This window comes from Mobula hypostoma, chromosome 1 (assembly GCF_963921235.1).
Source record: "Mobula hypostoma chromosome 1, sMobHyp1.1, whole genome shotgun sequence".
In the NCBI taxonomy this organism is placed as follows: Eukaryota; Metazoa; Chordata; class Chondrichthyes; order Myliobatiformes; family Myliobatidae; genus Mobula; species Mobula hypostoma.
The window spans coordinates 94,941,491-94,960,775 of NC_086097.1; the positions used below are offsets into that span (position 1 = coordinate 94,941,491).

Sequence of the window (19,285 nt, forward strand, 5' to 3'; positions counted from 1 at the left end):
CAATCTGTCATGGAAACCAGCCTCTCCTCCATTGACTCTGGCTACACTTCCCACTGTCTGGGTACATAATCAAAGACCCCTCCCACCCAGGACATTCTACCTTCTGCCCCCCCGCCCATCAGCAGAAGATACAAAAGTTTGAGAACGCGTATCATTAGGCTCAAGGACAGTATCTGTTATTAGGATCTATTAAACAGACCTCTTGTACAATAAAGTTGAACTCTTGATTTCTTGATCTGCCATGTCATGGCCCTTGCATGTTATTTGTCTACCTGCACTGCATTTTATCTGTAACTACTCCCCTCAGTAGTTACCTGGGCCTCTGTGCCTCCCTCTGCAACGTGATCTGTGTTTTCCTCATCGCGAGACCACAGTCAGTGCAGATCGGCAACCACATCTCCTCCTCGCTGTCAATCAATACCAGCACACATCCCGCTCTACTCTCTCTACGCCCATGACTGTGTGGTTAGGCACAGCGCAAGTGCTGTCTATAAATTTGCCAAGGACACAACTGTTGTCAGCAGAATCTCAGTTGGAGACGAGGAGGCACACAGAGTGAGATAAGTCAGCTGCTTGAGGGCATCACAACAACCTTGCACTCAAAGTTAGTACGACCTTGTGGGCTTCAGGAAGGGGGAGTTGAGGGAGCACACACCCGCCCTCATCCAGGGATCAGCAGTGGAAAGGGTGAGCAGTTTCATGGTCCTGGGTGCTAACATCTCAGCAAATCTATCCTGGGCCAAACATATTGATGCAATTATGAAGAAGGCACAACAGCAGCTATATTTCATTAGGAGCCTGAGGGGATTTGGAACGTCATCAAAGATGCCAGCAGATTTCTACAGGTGTACCATGGAGAACATTGTAACAGATTTAACCACCATTTAGTACAGAGAAGCCACTGCACAGGAAGGATGAGAAAAAGCTGCAAAGAGTTGTAACTCGGCCAGCCCTGCCATGAGCACTAGCCTCCCCAAAATCGAGGACATCTTCAAAAGGCGATGCCTCAAAAGGGAGGCATCTATCATTAGGACATCACCCAAGACGTGCCTTCTTCTCACTGCTACTATCAGAGAGGAGGTACAGGAGTCTGAAGACACTCACTAAACACTTTAGGAACAGCTTCTTCCTCTCCGCCATCAGATGTCTGAACGGACAATGAACCCGTGAACATTACCTCACTATTTTTGTTCTCTTATTGCCCTTCATACTTAACTCTAACAATATATTCTGCATTGTGTGTTTTTTTTATTTGCTCTACCTCAAAGCACTTACATGTGCAATGATCTGTCTGGAAAGCATGCAAACAAAAGCTTTTCTCTGTATCTTGGTAAGTGTAACAAAAATAATTACCAGTTGGTGCATTACCCTTGGGCCTGCAGCTTTTATCCTTCTTGTGCTTGGAGGCTGTGGATATGGGAAGGGTAACCTGGGCACGTATCTGAAGTGCATTTTTGTAGATATTGTGCACCATGTTCACTGTATGCCAATGGTGGTGGGAGTGTATTTTTCAATGCTGGACGGGTGCTGTTAGTGGGTGCATTGTCAAACTGTTAAGAATTGAAGTTGTACTCACTGAGGCAATTGAGATGTATCCCAATGTTCCTTTTGATGGTGGAAAGATCTTGAAGTGATAGGAGATGAGTAAGTTACTAGACTAGTAACACAAAGACTAGACAATGATCCTAAGACACCTCAGTGGTTATTAGACTGGTAGGTCAAAGACTAAACAATGATCCTAATTAGTGGTCATAATTCTATTCATTTCAATAATTAGGGAGAAGGGTAGGCCTGGCCCTCGGGTTAAGATTCTAATCTGGAGGAAAGCCAACTTTGATGGCAACAGAAGGGATCGGGCAGGTGTGGATTGGGACAAGCAAAGTAAGTAAGAGGCTTTCAAAACTTAAATATTTGAAAACACTAAATCTCTATCTTCCTCTTAGAATAAAAGGCAAAGCTAACAGGTTTATGGAACTTTGGTGTTCAAAGGATATTAAGGCCCTGAAAAAGGAAAAGAAGGAGGTGTAGGTATAAGCAGTTAGGATCAGATGAGACACTGAGTATAGGAAAGGCAAAAGAATACTTAGGAGAGAAATCAGGAGGGCTAAAAGAGGTTATGAAGTTGCTCTGGTAGATAAGGTGGAAGAGAATCTCAAAGGTTTTTATGACTACATTAAGAGCAAAATGCTTAAGTGGTTTCCATATCTGTGCTAGGGGATGAAGTAAGTCCTCTTGAAGATCAGTGCGGTTATTTATGCATGGAATTGAAAAAGATGGAGGAGATCTTACGTGAAAATTTTGCATCTGTATTCCCTTGGGAGACAGACACAGAGTCAATAGAACTGAGAAAAAAAAGTAGTGAGGTCATGGACAGTATTTGGATTACAAAAGAGGAGCTGCTTGTTGTCTTGGGATGACTCGGGGTAGGTAAATACCCAGAGCTCGACAAGGTGTTCCTTCAGACCTTGCAGGAGATAGTGCAGAAATTTCAGGGGCCAGGCAGAGATAGTGAACATACCCTTAGCCACGGGTGAGGTGCCAGAGGACTGGAGATGGCTAATGTTCCATTGTTTACGAAAGGCTCTGAGAATAAACTGTAAGCCTGACGTCAGTCATGGGTAAATTATTGGAAGGAATTATAAGGAACAATTAGGAGATGCTTGGATGGGCACCTGGATGAAAGAAAAATGGAGGGCTACGTGAGGGAGCAGCATTAGATTGATCTTGGAGTAGGTTAAAAGGTTGGCGCAACATCATGGGTTAAAGAGCCTGAACTGTGCTGTTCTATGTTCTAAGTCTTGTGCATTTGTATACGAATCATTTATATATGTAACAAATAACAAGGGCCCCAACACCAATTCCTGCTGCGCAATTGGTCTGTGATGGTGCTGAACTGGATATTAGTTTTTTTTTGAATCAAGAAGGACATCTATGTTGAGGAGCTTTTCAAAATGGTTCTTCAGTTGGTGGTGAATATCTCCCTATTCTTCTCTGTCCCTGGCTATGTCAGCAGGATGTTTGTGCTGTAGACGGCTTTGAACAGAATCTGCACATGATTTCACGATTGCTGTAGGACCTCCTGTGCTCTTTCCACACAGCATCTGTTCTTTAGGTCATGTATTTGCTGTTGGACCTGGGGTCTTCAGATGCCTGCACAGCTGTTTCCTTTCCCTTGAGCACAGCCCAGCTTTCAATCCAAGAACACCTAATCCAAGCACAGACTGCGGTCAGCAGGGCTGCATCATCGCTCCTGGTGCATTCCTCAATCTTTCATACTGCAATATTAGCCTTCACTTCCAGAAAACATACTGTTAGATTTGCGCTAATCTACAGTACAAGATTTATTAGATCTACATCCTCTCCACACCAGAACCAAGTTCATTCCACCCTTTGTTTTACTCATTCAAGGCATGTGGGCTTCACAGGCTGAGGTAGTATTTAATTGCTCATTCCTGATTGTCCTTGAGAAGGTGGCAGCGAGCTGTCTTCTTGAACTGCTGCAGTCCTTGAGGTGTGGGTACACCCAAAATGCTGTTAGGGAGAGAGTTCCGAGATTTGGACCCAGTGAAGGTGAAGGAATGGTAATATATTTCCAAGTTAGGATGGTGTGTGGCTTGGAGGGCAATGTCCAGCTGTTGGTGCTCACGTGCTTTTGCTGCCCTTGTCCTGCTGGTGGGTTGTGGACTTCAGGAAGGGTAAAACAAAGGAACACACACCAATCCTCATAGAGGGATCAGAAGTGGAGAGAGTGAGCAGCTTCAAGTTCCTGGGTGTCAAGATCTCTGAGGACCTAACCTGGTCCCAACATATCGATGTAGTTATAAAGAAGGCAAGACAGCGACTATACTTTATTAGGAGTTTGAAGAGATTTGGCATGCCAACAAATACACTCAAAAACTTCTATAGTTGTACTGTGGAGAGCATTCTGACAGGCTGCATCACTGTCTGGTATGGAGGGGCTAATGCACAGGACCGAAAGAAGCTGCAGAGGGTTGTAAATTTAGTTGGCTCCATCTTGGGTACTAGCCTACAAAGTACCCAGGATATCTTTAGGAAGCGGTGTCTCAGAAAGGCAACGTCCATTAATAAGGATCTCCAGCACTCAGGGCTTGCCCTTTTCTCATTGTTACCATCAAGAAGGGGGGACAGAAGCCTGAAGGCACACACTCAGCGATTCAGGAACAGCTTCTTCCCCTCTGCCATCCAATTCCTAAATGGACATTGAACCTGTGAACTCTACCTCACTTATTTAACATACAATTATTTCTGCTTTTTTGCACAATTTAAATCTATTCAATATACGTATGCTATAAATTTATGGATTTATTTTCTTTTTCTTCTATAATTATGTATCGCATTGAACTGCTGCTGCTAAGTTAACAAATTTCACGACACATGCCGGTGATAATAAATCTGATTCTGGTTCTGCATCCTGCAGAAGGTACAAGTTGCTGTTGGTTGGTCATCAATGCATGCCCACGTTCAGAAGCATGGAATAAAGGTGCTCCATCAAACAGACTCTGCTGTACAACACCACACCCCTGCTTTCTCCTCCCTGACAATAAAAGTCCATGATGAGATTCTGGAAAACTTGGACCATATCTTGGGGAACACCTCTCAGTGAAGACAGGCCTGATGACAAAATTCACCAATCTCTCCAGTGCACCGACAAGATCTTTGGGCATCAGCAAGACCACAAATCTTGTTTATTGATAACAGTTCCAAACTCTTATGCCTAGGAATAGAGCTTTGACCAATGACCAATGTGGACATCAGGAGGTTGAGAGAAGGGGATTTCACTCAGGTCCACTAACCCAGTTGAAAAAGGCAGCAGAATAATTGAACTTTGGCCAGCGACCAATCAGTATTTCGGATTGAATAGCAAGAGCAAATTAAAGGAAGGCAGGGGCAAGTGCTGGGGTCATCATCTGACTGGACAGAGTCAGCGTGCTAATCTTGAGGCTTTAGCTCTTCGAGGCTTCAGGGAAGAGAGGCTTCCATCTGAGAAAACAAAAAAGAAAATAAAAGCTCAAGGTAAAGTCTTTTTTCCTTCCTTACATTTGCTCAGCTAGGACAGTAGAGAAATCAGGCAGGACAGTGGAATGCTCCTCTTGCAGGATGTGGGAAGGCAGGGAGACCTCCAGTGTCCATGAAAATTACAACTGTGAGAAGTGCATCCAGGTGCAGCTTCTAACATTCCGCATTAAGCAGTTGGAGTTGGAACTGGATGAACTCCAGATCATTCGGGAGGCTGAAGGGGTGATAGGGAGGACATATTGAGAGGTATAGTTACACCCGAGGTGCAGGACGCAGGAAACTAGGTGACAGTCAGGAAGGGGAAAGGGGTTAAGAAGCCAATGCAGAGTACTCCTGTGGCCATCTCCCCAACAAAAGGTCTACCTCTTTGAATGCTGTTGGGGAGGAATGACCTAACACAGGAAAGTCACAGCAGTTGGGTTTCTGGCACTGGCTCTGCCTCTGTAACTCAGATGGGAAGGCGGGAGAAGAGGGATGGGGGACTCGTTAGTTAGGGGAACTGACAGGAGGACCTGTGGGCAAGAACGAGATTCCTGGATGGTATGTTGCCTCCCGGGTGCCAGGGTCCAGAATATCTCGGATCGAGTTCTCAGCATTCTTAAGTGGGAGAATGAACAGCCAGAAGTCGTGGCCCCATGTGGGTACCAATGGCATGGGTAGGGTGAGTGACGAGGTTCTGCACAGAGAGTTCAGGGATTTAGGAGCTAAATTAAAGGGCAGGACCTTCAGGGTTGTGATCTCAAGATTGACACCTGTACCACATGTTAGTGAGGACAAAACTAGGAAGATTATATAGTCTAACATGTAGCTAAGGAATTGGTGTGAGGGGGCATAAGATTTTTGGATCTTTGGGCTCTCTTCTAGGGAAAGTGGGACCTGTAAAGAGGGGACGGTTTGCACCTGAACTGAAGGGGGTTTGCTAGTACTGCATGGTGGGGCTTAATCCGGAGTTGCAGGGGGATGGTAACCAGAGTGCCAGAACAGATAGTGGAGAGGTTGTGGAGGCAGATGTTGGTAAGACCTCATTCAAAGTCAGGAATCAAAAGGTTGAGCATGGTGCGACTAGGGTCCCGAGTTGCCTATATTTCAATGCAAGAAGTATTGTAGAAAAAGGCAGATGAGCTCAGGGCATGGATCAACACCTGGGATTATGATATTGTAGCCATTAGTGAGACTTGGTTGCAGGAGGGGCAGGACTGACATTTTAATATTCCAAGCTTCCATTGTTTTCATGTGACAGCGCAGAAGGGATTAAGGGAGGGGGGTGGCATTACTAGTTAGCGAAAATATCACGGCAGTGGTCTGTCAGGACAGACTGGAGGTGCTATGGGTGGAACTAGGAAATAAGAAAGGCGTGACCACTTTTATAGGGCTATATTACAGACCATCTAACAGTCCTAGGGGTTCAAGGGAGCAAATTTGTAAAGAGATCGCAGATTGTTGCAAGAGACGTAAGATTGTTAGAGTAGGTAATTTTAACTTTCCACACACTTACTGGGAATCCCATACTGTCAAAGGACTAGATATACAGTTCAATTCAAATTTAATTGTCATTTAATCATATATGAATACTTATGAATACAGCCAAACAAGACAGCGTTACTATCTATGGTGATAGATAGGAGTCACACTGGAGCCTCGGGAGACAGATGAGTGGGTAACAGTCAGGAGAGGGAAGAGCAAGAGTCAGATACTAGAGAGTACCCCTGTGGCTGTACCCCTTAACAATAAGTACTCCTGTTTGAGTACTGTTGGTGGGGGTGGCCTACCTGGGGGAAGCAACAGTGGCCGCGCCTCTGGCACAGAGTCTGGCCCTGTGGCTCAGAAGGGTAAGGAGAGGAAGAGGAAGACAGCAGTGATAGAGAACTTCATAGTTAGGCGGTCAGACAGGCGATTCTGTGGACGCAGGAAAGAAACTCGGATTGTAGTTTGCCTCCCAGGTGCCAGGGTTCAGGATGTTTCTGATTGCATCCATGATATCCTGAAGTGGGAAGGAGAACAGCCAGAGGTCATGGTACATATCGGTACCAACGACATAGGTAGGAAAAGGGAGGAGGTCCTGAAAACAGACTACAAGGAGTTAGGAAGGAAGTTGAGAAGCAGGACCGCAAAGGTAGTAATCTCGGGATTGCTGCCTGTGCCACGCGACAGTGAGTATAGGAATAGAGAGGTGGAGGATAAATGTGTGGCTGAGGGATTGGAGCAGGGGGCAGGGATTCAGATTTCTGGATCATTGGGACCTCTTTTGGGGCAGGAGTGACCTGTACAAAAAGGACGGGTTGCACTTGAATCCCAAGGGGACCAATAAACTGGCGGGGAGATTTGCTAAGGCTGCTGGGGAGAGTTTAAACTAGAATTGCTGGGGGGTGGGAACCAAACTGAAGAGACGGAGGAAGGGGCGGTGGCTCACAAGTAGAGAAAGCCTTGGAGACAGTATGAGAGGGGGAATAGGCAGGTGATAGAGAAGGGACACGCTCAGACTGATGGTTTGAGATGTGTCTATTTTAATGCAAGGAGTATTATGAATGAAGCGGATGAGCGTAGAGCATGGATCAGTACTTGGAGCTATGATGTTGTGCCATTACAGAGACTTGGATGGTGCAGGGGCAGGAATGGTTACTTTGAGTGCCAAGCTTTAGATGTTTCAGAAAGGACAGGGAGGGAGGCAAAAGAGGTGGGGGCATGGCACTGTTGATCAGGGATAGTATCATGGCTGCAGAAAAGGAGGAAGTCATGGAGGAATTGTCAATGGAGTCTCTGTGGGTGGAAGTTAGGAACAGGAAGGAGTCAATAACTCTACTGGGTGGTTTTTAAAGACCACCCAACAGTAACAGGGACATCGAGGAGCAGATAGGGAGACAGATTCTGGAAAGAAGTAATAATAACTGGTTTGTTGTGGTGAGAGATTTTAATTTCCCAAATATTGATTGGCATTTCCCTAGAGTGAGGGGTTTAGATGGGGTAGAGTTTGTTAGGTGTGTTCAGGAAGGGTTCTTGACACAATATGTAGATAAGCCTACAAGAGGAGAGGCTGTACTTGATCTAGTATAGGGAGATGAACCTGGTCAGGTATCAGGTCTCTCAGTGGGACAGCATTTTGGAGATAGTGATCACAATTTTATCTCCTTTACCATAGCATTGGAGAGGGATAGGAACAGACAAGTTAGGGAAACATTTAATTGGAGTAAGGGGAAATATGAGGCTATCAGGCAGGAACTTGGAAGCATAAATTGGGAACAGATGTTCTCAGGGAAATGTACAGAAAAAATGTGGCAAATGTTCAGGGGATATTTGCGTGGGGTTCTGCATAGATACATTCCAATGAGACAGGGAAAGGATGGTAGGGTACAGGAACAGTGGTGTACAAAGGCTGTTGTAAATCTAGTCAAGAAGAAAAGAAGAGCTTATGAAAGGTTCAAAAAAACTAGGTAATGACAGAGATCTAGAGATTATAAGGCTAGCAGGAAGGACCTTAAGTATGAAATTAGGAGAGCCAGGACGGGCCATGAGAAGGCCTTGGCGGACAGGATTAAGGAAAACCCCAAGGCATTCTACAAATATGTGAAGAGAAAGAGGATAAGAGAATAGAACTAATCAAGTGTGACAGTGGAAAAGTATTTATGGAACCAGAGGAGACAGCAGAGGTACTTAATGAATACTTTGCTTCAGTATTCACTACGGAAAAAGATTTGGCGATTGTAGGGAGGACTTACAGTGGACTGAAAAACCTGAGCATGTAGATATTAAGGAAGAGGATGTGCTGGACCTTTTGGAAAGCATCAAGTTGGATAAGTCACTGGGACGAGATGTACCCCAGGCTACTGTGAGAGTCGAGGGAGGAGATTGATGAGCCTCTGGCGATGATGTTTGCATTATCAATGTGGACGGGACAGGTTCCGGAGGATTGGAGAGTTGTTGATGTTGTTTCCTTATTCAAGGAAGGGAGTTGTAGACCAGTGAGTCTTACTTCAGTGATTGGTAAGTTAATGGAGAAGATCCTGACAGGCAGGATCGATGAAAATTTGGAGAGGCATAATATGATTAGGAATAGTCAGCATGGCTTTGTCAAAGGCAGGTCGTGCCTTATGAGCCTGATTAAATTTTTTGAGGATGTGACTAAAACACATTGATGAAGGTAGAGCAGTAGATGTAGTGTATTTGGATTTCAGCAAGGCATTTGATAAGGTACTCCATGCAAGGCTTATTGAGAAAGTAAGGAAGCAAGAAATCCAAGGGGACATTGATTTGTGGATCCAGAACTGGCTTTTCCACAGAAGGCAAAGAGTGGTTGTAGACGGGATATATTCTGCATGGAGGTAGGTGACCAGTGGTGTGCCTCAGGGATCTGTTCTGGGACCTCCTACTCTTTGTGATTTTTATAAATGACCTGGATGAGGAAGTGGAAGGATGGGTTAGTAAATTTGCTGATGACACAAAAGTTGGGGGTGTTGTGGAGGGTTGTCAGAGGTTACAGTGGGACATTGATAGGATGCAAAACTGGGCTGAGAAGTGGCAGATGGAGTTCAACCCAGATAAGTGTGAAGTGGTTCATTTTGGTAGGTCAAATATGATGGCAGAATATAGTATTAATGGTAAGACTCTTGGCAGTGTGGAGGAACAGAGGGATCTTGGGTCTGAGTCCATAGGACACACAAAGCTGCTGTGCAGATTTATTCTGTGGTTAAGAAGGCATACGGTGCATTAGCCTTCATCAACCGTGGGATTGAGTTAAAGAGTCGAGAGGTAATGTTGCAGCTATATAGGACCCTGGTCAGACCACATTTGGAGTACTGTACTCAGTTCTGGTCACCTCACTACAGGAAGGATGTGGAAACCATAGAAAGGGTACAGAGGAGATTTACAAGGATGTTTCCTGGATTGGGGACCATGCCTTATGAGAATAAGTTTCCTTCTTCTTCCAAGGAGAACTTGGCCTTTCCTCCTTGGAGTGACGGAGGATGAGAGGTGACCTGATAGAGGTCTATAAGATGATGAGAGGCATTGATCGTGTGGATAGTCAGAGGCTTTTTCCCAGGGCTGAAATGGCTAGCACAAGAGGGCACGGTTTTAAGAAGCTTGGAAGTAGGTACAGAGGAGATGTCGGGTTAAGTTTTTTTACTCAGAGTGGTGAGTGCGTGGAATGGGCTGCTGGCGATGGTGGTGGGGGCGGATACGATAGGGTTTTTTAAGAGACTCCTGGTCAGGTACATGGAGCTCAGAAAAATAGAGGGCTATGGGTAACCCTAGGTAATTTCTAAGGTAAGGACATGTTCGGCACAACTTTCTGGGCCGAAGGGCCTGTATTGTGCTGTAGGTTTTCTATATTTCCATGTTTCTATTACAGGGTCAAGATGCAAAGACCATTACCGATAGTCAAACACTGTATGCACACAGAAGATCACAATCACATAATACGAGTCTGGTAATAAGAGATGGGATAGAATTTGTCAAATATGTTCAGGAAAGTTTCCTTCATCAGTACGCAGAAGTCCCGATGAGAGAGTGTGCAATACTGGATCTGCTATTAGGGAAAAAGACAGAACAGATGACAGAAGTTTGTCACCTTCCCACAGTAGGGGAACGCTTTGCATCCAGTGACCACAATGCCATTAGTTTCAAAGTAAATATGCAAAAGGGGAGGTCTGGTCCACGGGCTGAGATTCTAAATTGGAGAAAGGCCAATTTTGATGGAATCAGAAATGATGTGTGGATTGGGACAGGCTGTTTTCTGGTAAAGGTGTACTTAGAAAGTGGAAGGCCTTCAAAAACAACATTTTGAGAGTATGGATAGAACTGAGAAACTGTAAGGGCAAAAAGACCGTAATGGGAGTTATCTACAGGTCACCAAACAGTAGTCTAGATATAGGCTGCAAATTAAATCAAGAGTTAAAATTGGCATGTTGCAAAGGCAATTCTATGGTTGTTATGGGGGATTTCAACATGCAGGTAGACTGGGAAAATCAGGTTGGTACTGGACCCCAAGAAAGGGAGTTTGTGGAATGCCTCAGAGATGGATTCTTAGAGCAGCTTGTATTAGAGCCTACCAGGGAGAAGGCAATTCTGGATTTAGTGTTGTGTAATGAACCGGATTTGATAAGGGAACTCGAGGTAAAGGAGCCATTAGGAGGTAGTGACCATAATATGATAAGTTTTAATCTACAATTTGAGAGGGAGAAGGGAAGATCGGAAGTGTCAGTATTACAGTTGAACAAAGGGGACAATGGACCCGTGAGGGAGGAGCTGGCCAAAGTTGACTGGAAAGATACCCTAGCAGGGATGACAGTGGAACAACAATGTCAGGTATTTCTGGGAATAATACAGAAGGTGCAGGATCAGTTCATACCAAAGAGGAAGAAAGATCCTAAGGGGAGTAAGGGGCGACCGTGGATGACAAGGGAAGTTAAGGACAGTATAAAAATAAAAGAGAGGAAGTATAACATAACAAGGATAAGCGGGAAGCCAGAGGATTGGGAGACTTTTAAGGAGCAACAGAAGATAACTAAAAAGGCAATACGGGGGAAAAAGATGAGGTACGAAGATAAGCTAGCAAAGTTGGGCCCTTGAAGACAGAAGCGGGTGAAATTATTATGGGGAACAAGGAAATGGCAGACAAGCTGAACAGGTACTTTGGATCTGTCTTCACTAGGAAAGACACAAACAATCTCCCAGATGTGATAGTGGCCAGAGGACCTAGGGTAACAGAGGAACTGAAGGAAATTCGCATCAGGCAGAAAATGGTGTTGGGTAAACTGATGGGACCGAAGGCTGATAAATCCTCAGGGCCTGATGGTCTGCACCCTAGGGTACTTAAGGAGGTGGCTCTAGAAATTGTGGACGCATTGGAAATCATTTTCCGATGTTCTATAGATTCAGGATCCATTCCTGCGGATTGGAGGGTAGCTAATATTATCCCACTTTTTAAGAAAGGAGAGAGAGAGAAAGCAGGCAATTATAGACCAGTTAGTCTGACATCAGTGGTGGGGAAGATGCTGGAATCAATTATAAAAGATGAAATAGCAGCATATTTGGATAGCAGTGGCAGGATAGCTCTGAGTCAGCATGGATTTACGAAGGGGAAATCATGCTTGACTAATCTTCTGGAATTTTTTGAGAATGTAACTATGAAAATGGACTTGGGAAAGCCAGTGGATGTAGTGTACCTGGACTTTCAGAAAGCGTTTGATAAGGTCCCACATAGGAGGTTAGTGTGCAAAATTAGAGCAAGTGGTATTGGGGGTAGTGTACTGACATGGATAGAAAATTGGTTGGCGGACAGGAAACAAAGAGTAGGGATTAATGGGTCCTTTTCAGAATGGTAGGCAGTGACTAGTGGGGTACCGCAAGGCTTGGTGCTGGGACCGCAGCTATTTACAATATACATTAATGATTTAGATGAAGGAATTAAAAGTAACATTAGCAAATTTGCAGATGACACAAAGCTGGGTGGCAGTGCGAAATGTGAGGAGGATGTTATGAGAATGCAGGGTGACTTGGACAGGTTGGGTGAGTGGGCAGATGCATGGCAGATGCAGTTTAATGTGGATAAATGTGAGGTTATCCACTTTGGTGGCAATAACACGAAGGCAGATTATTATCTGAATAGTGTCAAGTTAGGAAAAGGGGAAGTACAACGAGATCTAGGTGTCCTTGTTCATCAGTCACTGAAAGTAAGCATGCAGGTACAGCAGGCAGTGAAGAAAGTTAATGGCATGTTAGCTTTCATAACCAGGGGAGTTGAGTATAGGAGCAAAGAGGTCCTTCTGCAGTTGTACAGGGCCCTGGTGTGACCACACCTGGAGTATTGTGTACAGTTTTGGTCTCCAAATTTGAGGAAGGACATTCTAGCTATTGAGGGAGTGCAGCGTAGGTTCACGAGGTTAATTCCTGGGAAGGCGGGACTGTCATATGTTGAAAGATTGGAGCGACTGGGGTTGTATACACTGGAATTTAGAAGGATGAGAGAGGATCTAATTGAAACATATAAGATTATTAAGGGATTGGACAGGCTAGGGGCAGGAAACATGTTCCCGATGTTGGGGGAGTCCAGAACCAGAGGCCACAGTTTAAGAATAAGGGGTAGACAATTTAGAACGGAGTTGAGGAAAAGCTTTTTCACACAGAGGGTTGTGGTTCTGTGGAATGCTCTGCCTCAGAAGGCAGTGGAGGCCAATTCTCTGGATTCTTTCAAGAAAGAGTTAGATAGAGCTCTTAAAAATAGCGGAGTGAAGGGATATGGGGAGAAGGCAGGAAAAGGGTACTGATTGTGGATGATCAGCTATGATCACAGTGAATGGTGGTGCTGGTTCGAAGGGCTGAATGGCCTACTCCTGCACCTATTGTCTATTGTCTATACAACCAAAAAGGTTCAGCAGCCCCTCTACTTCCTCCATAAAACATAGCAAAATTAGGCCATTTAGACCATTGAGTCTGCTCCACCATTCCATCCTGGCTGATTGCAGATCCCACTCAACCCCATACACCTGCCTTCTCACTGTATCTTTTGATGCCCTGACTGATCAGGAAGCTATCAACTTCCGCCTTAAATATACCCACAGACTTGGCCTCCACCGCATTCTGTGGCACAGCATTCCACAGATTTACCACTCTCTGGTTAAAAAAAAAATCCTCCTTACCTCTGTTCTAAAGGGTCACCCCTCGGTTTTGAGGCTGTGCCCTCTAGTTCTGGATACTCCCACCAGAGGGGACATTCTCTCCACATTCACCCTATCTAGTCCTTTCAACATTCGGTAGGTTTCAATGAGATCCCCCGCATTCTTCTGAATTCCAGTGAGTACAGGCCCAAAACTGCCAAACGCTCCTCATATGTTAACCCCTTCATTCTCAGAATCATCCTCATGAACCTCCTCTGGACTCACTCCAATGACAACACACCCTTTCTGAGACATGGGGCCCAAAACTGTTGACAATACTTCAAGTGTGGCCTGACTAGTGTCTTATAAAGGCTCAGCATTATCTCCTTGCTTTTATATTCTATTCCCCTTGAAATAAATGCCAATATTGCATTTACTTTCTTTACCACAGACTCAACCTGTAAATTAACCTTCTGGGAGTCTTGTACAAAGACTCCTAAGTCCCTCTGCACCTCTGATGTTTGAACCTTCTCCCCATTTAGATAATTGTCCGCATTATTGCTCCTTTTACTAAAATGCATTATCCAACACTGTATTCCATCTGCCATTTTTTGCCCATTCTTCCAATTTGTCTAAGTCCTGCTGCAATCACATTGCTTTCTCAGCACTACCTACCCCCCCCCCACCTATCTTTGTATCATCAGCAAACTTTGTCACAAAGCCATCAAACCCATTATCCAAATCACTGACAAACGATGTGAAAAGTAGCGGTGCCAATACTGGCCCCTGAGGAACACTGCTAGTTACTGGGAGCCAACCAGAAAAGGCCCCTTTTATTCCCCCTCACTGCCTCCTGCCTGTCAGCCATTCCTCTGTCCATGCCAGTATCTTTCCTGTAACGCCGTGGGATTTTATCTTGTTAAGCAGCCTCATGTGTGGCACCTTATCAAATGCCTTCTGAAAATCCAAGTAATTGACATCCACTGCCTCTCCTTCGTCCACTCTGCTGGCTACTTCCTCAAAGAACTCCAACCAACTTGTCAGGCAAGATTTCCCTTTACAGAAACCATGCTGACTTTGACTTATTTTATCATTAGTCTCCAAGTACCCCGAAACCTCATCCTTAACAATAGACTCCAACACTTTCCCAACCACTGCAGTGAGGTTAACTGGCCTATAATTTCCTTTCTTTTGCCTTCTTCCCTTCTTGTGGAACGGAATGATATTTGTAATCTTCCAGTCCTCCAGGACCATGCCAGAATCAAGTGATTCTTGAAAAGTCGTGACCAATGCATCCGTTATCTCTTCAGCAACCTCTCTCAAGACTCTGGATGTAGTCCATCTGACCCAGGTGACTTATCCACCTTCACACCTTTGAGTTTGCCTAGCAGTTTTTTCTTTGTAATTGCAATGGCACTCCTGCTCCCTGATACTCATGGACCTCTGGTACACAGCTATTATCTTCCACAGTGAAGACAAATGCAAAGTACCCATTAAGTTCATCTGCCATTTCTTTGTACCCCGTTACTAACTCACCAACATAATTTTCCAGTGGTCCAAAATCAATTATCGCCTCCCTTTTACTTTTTATATTATTGAAAACCCTGCTTTATATTATTGGCTAGCTTGCCTTCATATTTAATCTTTTCCCTTCTTATAGCTTTTTCAGTTGCCTTTTGTTGGATTTTAAAATCTTCCCAATCATCCATCATCCATGACTTATGCTTCGCCCTCTCAGACTGCAGTATGAATTCAGTCATATTATGATCACTGTTTAAGGGTTCCTTTATGTTAAGCTCCCTAATAAGATCTGGGTTATTACACAACACCCAACCTAAAATAGCTTTTCCCCAAGTAGGCTCAAGCACAAGCTGCTCTAAAAAGCTATCTCGTAGGCATTCAAAAAATTCCTTTTCTTGCAATCCAACACCAACCTGATTTTCCCAATCCCCTTGCATATTGAAGTCCCCCTTTACAATTGTATCACTATCCTTATACATGCCTTTTCCAGCTCCCTTTGCAATCTTAACCCCACATCTTGGCTACTATTTGGAGACCTATATATGATTCCCATGATGTTTTTTCCCCCTTGCAGTTTCTTAACTCCACCCACAAAAATTCAACATTCTCTAACCCTATGTCACCTCTTTCTGAAGATGTAATTACATCTTTTACCAACAGAGCCACACCACTGCCTATGCCTTCCTGCCTGTCCTTTCAATAAAAATTATGTCCTTTGATGTTAAGCTCCCAACTATGGCCTTCTTTCAGCCACGACTCAGTGATGCCCACAATGTTATACTGACCAATCTCTAATTGTGCCATGGGTTTGTCCATCTTATTCCAAATGCTACGTGCATTTAAATGCAGCACCTTCAGTCCTGCATTCTTCGCCCCTTCGCATTTTGCCTCTGTGACACAATTTAACTCTTTGCTCTGTCTGCATTTGTACCCAATCATTGGCTTGTCCTTCCTTACATTCATGTTACAGCCATCATCTACTTGTAAACCTGCTGGCTCATCCTCAGCTCTATCGTACTGGTTCCCATCCCCCTGCCATATTAGTTTGAACCACTTCTAACGGCTTTGTTAAACCTGAATATTGAACAAGAATATTGGTCCCCCTCAGATTCAAGTGCAACCCGTCCGTTTTGTACAGGTCCCACCTGTCCCAGAAGAGGTCCCAATTATCCAGAAATCCGAATTCCTTCCCCCAGCTCCATTTCTTCTTCCACGCATTTATCTGCCTCCTCATTCTATTCCTATCCTCACTGTCACATGGCATAGGCAGCAATCCTGAGATCACTACCCTTGAGATCCTGCTTCTCAGCTTCCTTCCTAACTCCCTATATTCTTTTTTCAGGATCTCCTCTCTTTTTCTGCCTATATCGTTGGTACCAATATGTACCAGGACTTCTGACTGCTAATCCTCCCTTTTCAGGATATTGTGGATGTGTTCAGAAACATCGCGACCCTGGCACCTGGTAGGCAAACTACCATCCATGTTTTGTTTATGCATCTACAGAATTGCCTCTCTGTCCCCTGACTATAAAGTCCCCTATAATTGAAGCATCTTTTTCAGTTCCTTACGCCTCTGAGCCACAGGGCCAGTATCACTGCCAGAGCCATGGCCACTGTTGCTTCCCCCAGGTAGGTCACCTCCCCCAAACAGTACTCAAAATGGAGTACTTATTGTTGAGGGGGACGGCCACGGGGTGCTCTCCACCATCTGACATTCTCCCTTCCCTCTCCTGACAGTCACCCATTTATCTGTCTCCTGTAGCCTTGGGGTGACCACCTCCCTGTGGCTTCAGTCTATCACTGCTTCACTTTCCCTGACAAGCTGAAGGTCATCGAGCTGCAGCTCCAGTTCCCTAACATGGTCTCTAAGGAGCTGCAGCTCGATGCACCTGGTGCAGATGTGGCCGTCAGGAATTCTGGAAGTCTCCCAGAAATCTCATATCTGACTCCCAGAGCAGAAAACTGGCTCTGTAGACATTTATCCCCTCCTCTCTCAAGATTTAAATAAGAAGTAAGGAATGAACTTACCTACTTACCTCGCCTCCACCTGTTCTCGCCAAAGACTTACTACTCTGCCTCAGACTACTCTGACAACAACCACCCCTACAAGGTCTGTTCTGCTGGGTGGTGCCTCTCTTTTTCTGCCTATGTCGTTGGCACCAATATGTACCAGGACTCTAAACTCTTTGCCAGACCGGCGCGGGAACACTTCTATTGTGTCTGCACAGCACTCAGGAGGTTAAAGGAATTTGACATGCCTCCTTTGACCTTCACCAATTTTTATCAATGCACATGAAGAACATAAAGGAGGAGGATAAGATGGTGGTGCGACGCAGCTTGCGCGGCCACTCCGGTGAATGATATCTGTAATCTGTCAAGTAGGGTGCCGTGCACAATCCTGATTTGATGGAGACGGACATGAGAGAATGGAGGAACATTTGGAGAAATTTCTGAAATGCGTTTTTCGCTGCCGCTTTTACTGTGTGATCCAGAATCTCCGGAGGGGAAGGCCGCGAATCCTCGGCTTTGCTTGTTGCTCGGCGGCTGGGGCGGGGTTGAGGCGCTCGGCAGAGGATGGTGCTTGGTGTCGAAGGGCTGATCGGAGGCTCGAAGTTTTCGGACGGACTCAGAGTCGGCTGTGGTCAGGTGCTTCCATGCATCGACAGTTGTCAGTGCCTGGTGGTTTATGGCAGAGAGAGTTTCTCCCTTCTGCCGCCTGCTATCGGGGACTATTGGGAGCTGCTTGGAACTTTGAGACTTTTTTTTTACCATTCCCATGGTCTGCTCTTCATCAAATTATGGTATTGCTTTGCACTGCTGTAACTACATGTTATAATTACGTGGTTCTGTCAGTGTTAGTCTTTGGTTTGTCTTTTTTGTGATATCAGTCTGGAGGAACATTGTATCATTGCTTAATGCATGCATTTCTAAATGACAATAAACAAGGACTGAGTGTCCTCATAATCTAATCTAATCCTATCCAGATGCATCATGCTTGATATGGAAACTGCTCTTCACGTGACCAAAGAAGATAGAGACTTGTCGACACAGTTCAGCACGGCATCCTTCGTGGACACTGTCCACCTTTTCGATGGCTTGGTAAGATAACAACATAATCAAATACCCCACCCATCCCCAACACTCTCTCTTCTCTCTCACCCATTGGGTTAGAGGATACAAAAGCTTTGAAGTACTTACCACCAGAGTCAGGACAACTTCTGTTATAAGAATATTGAATGGTCCTCTTGTATGATATGATTGGTTCTCGACTTCATGTATAAATAGTTTGCAAGACAAGATTTCCACTGTACCTCGGTACATGTGAACCAGTTCTAATTTGTTATGGCCCTATTACCCCTACTAGGGCATTGGCTGCTGACAGATCATCCTTCTCCCAGGAATGGGATCTTTAGAGCTTCTGTTGGCATTTCTTTAATTCTGGGATGGGGTTGCTAGCCCCATGTCAACCCTCCACCTTTTGCAGCCCAGGCTTGGGACTGTCCATAACGGTTAGTTTGTTATGGTCTTGCACCTTATTGGAGGCCTGTGGCACATTTTCTCTGTAACTGTACTATTTTATTCTGCATTCTATTATCGATTTTACCTGAACTACCTCAATGCACCTCTGTAACAAATGAACTGTGTGGATGGTGTGTAAAGCAAAGTGTTTCACGTATCTTGGTACATGTGACAGTCATAAACCAGTTTAACTGGTACCAAGTTCATGGTCCACTGGTCTCCTTTGTATCTGCTTACTGCAGGTGTCTCAAACAATTGTAGAGAAACCTCAGCAAAATCCACAGGATCAGTGAACACATTGCTGAGAGCACTATTCCTTTGCAAGGACCATGCAGAAGCCCAGTGGGAAAGGTGGAAGGAATGCACCACTTCACAGGCCATCACGTGTTCACCCCTTCGAGCACTGTTTGCCATACCTGTGGTAGGGTCTGTGTTTGCCATGTTAGCTATATCAGTTACATCAGAAACCAGAGAATGTGAGTGTAAATAAGTCATCTGAAACCATGACAGTCTGCCAAATACAAAAAGAAAGGATAAAAAAGATGCAAACAGATTATTCTTTTCCACTGTCCTTATTGGGGAACACACGTTACCAGGGTGGGATCTTCAGTGTCATC

At 44.8% G+C, this 19,285-nt stretch overlaps 1 protein-coding gene across 1 annotated transcript in view; it reads right to left on the bottom strand.

Moving 5' to 3' along the window:
* Positions 1-3,476: 3,476 nt before the first annotated feature.
* The window catches only part of rad51b (RAD51 paralog B), a 619,344-nt gene continuing 603,535 nt past the window's right edge, over positions 3,477-19,285 (bottom strand). The window contains exon 11 of the mRNA XM_063052979.1: positions 3,477-5,001. Coding sequence (XP_062909049.1) covers positions 4,943-5,001 — 59 coding nt within the window. The 3' untranslated portion in view covers positions 3,477-4,942. The remainder of the gene's footprint in view (positions 5,002-19,285) is intronic.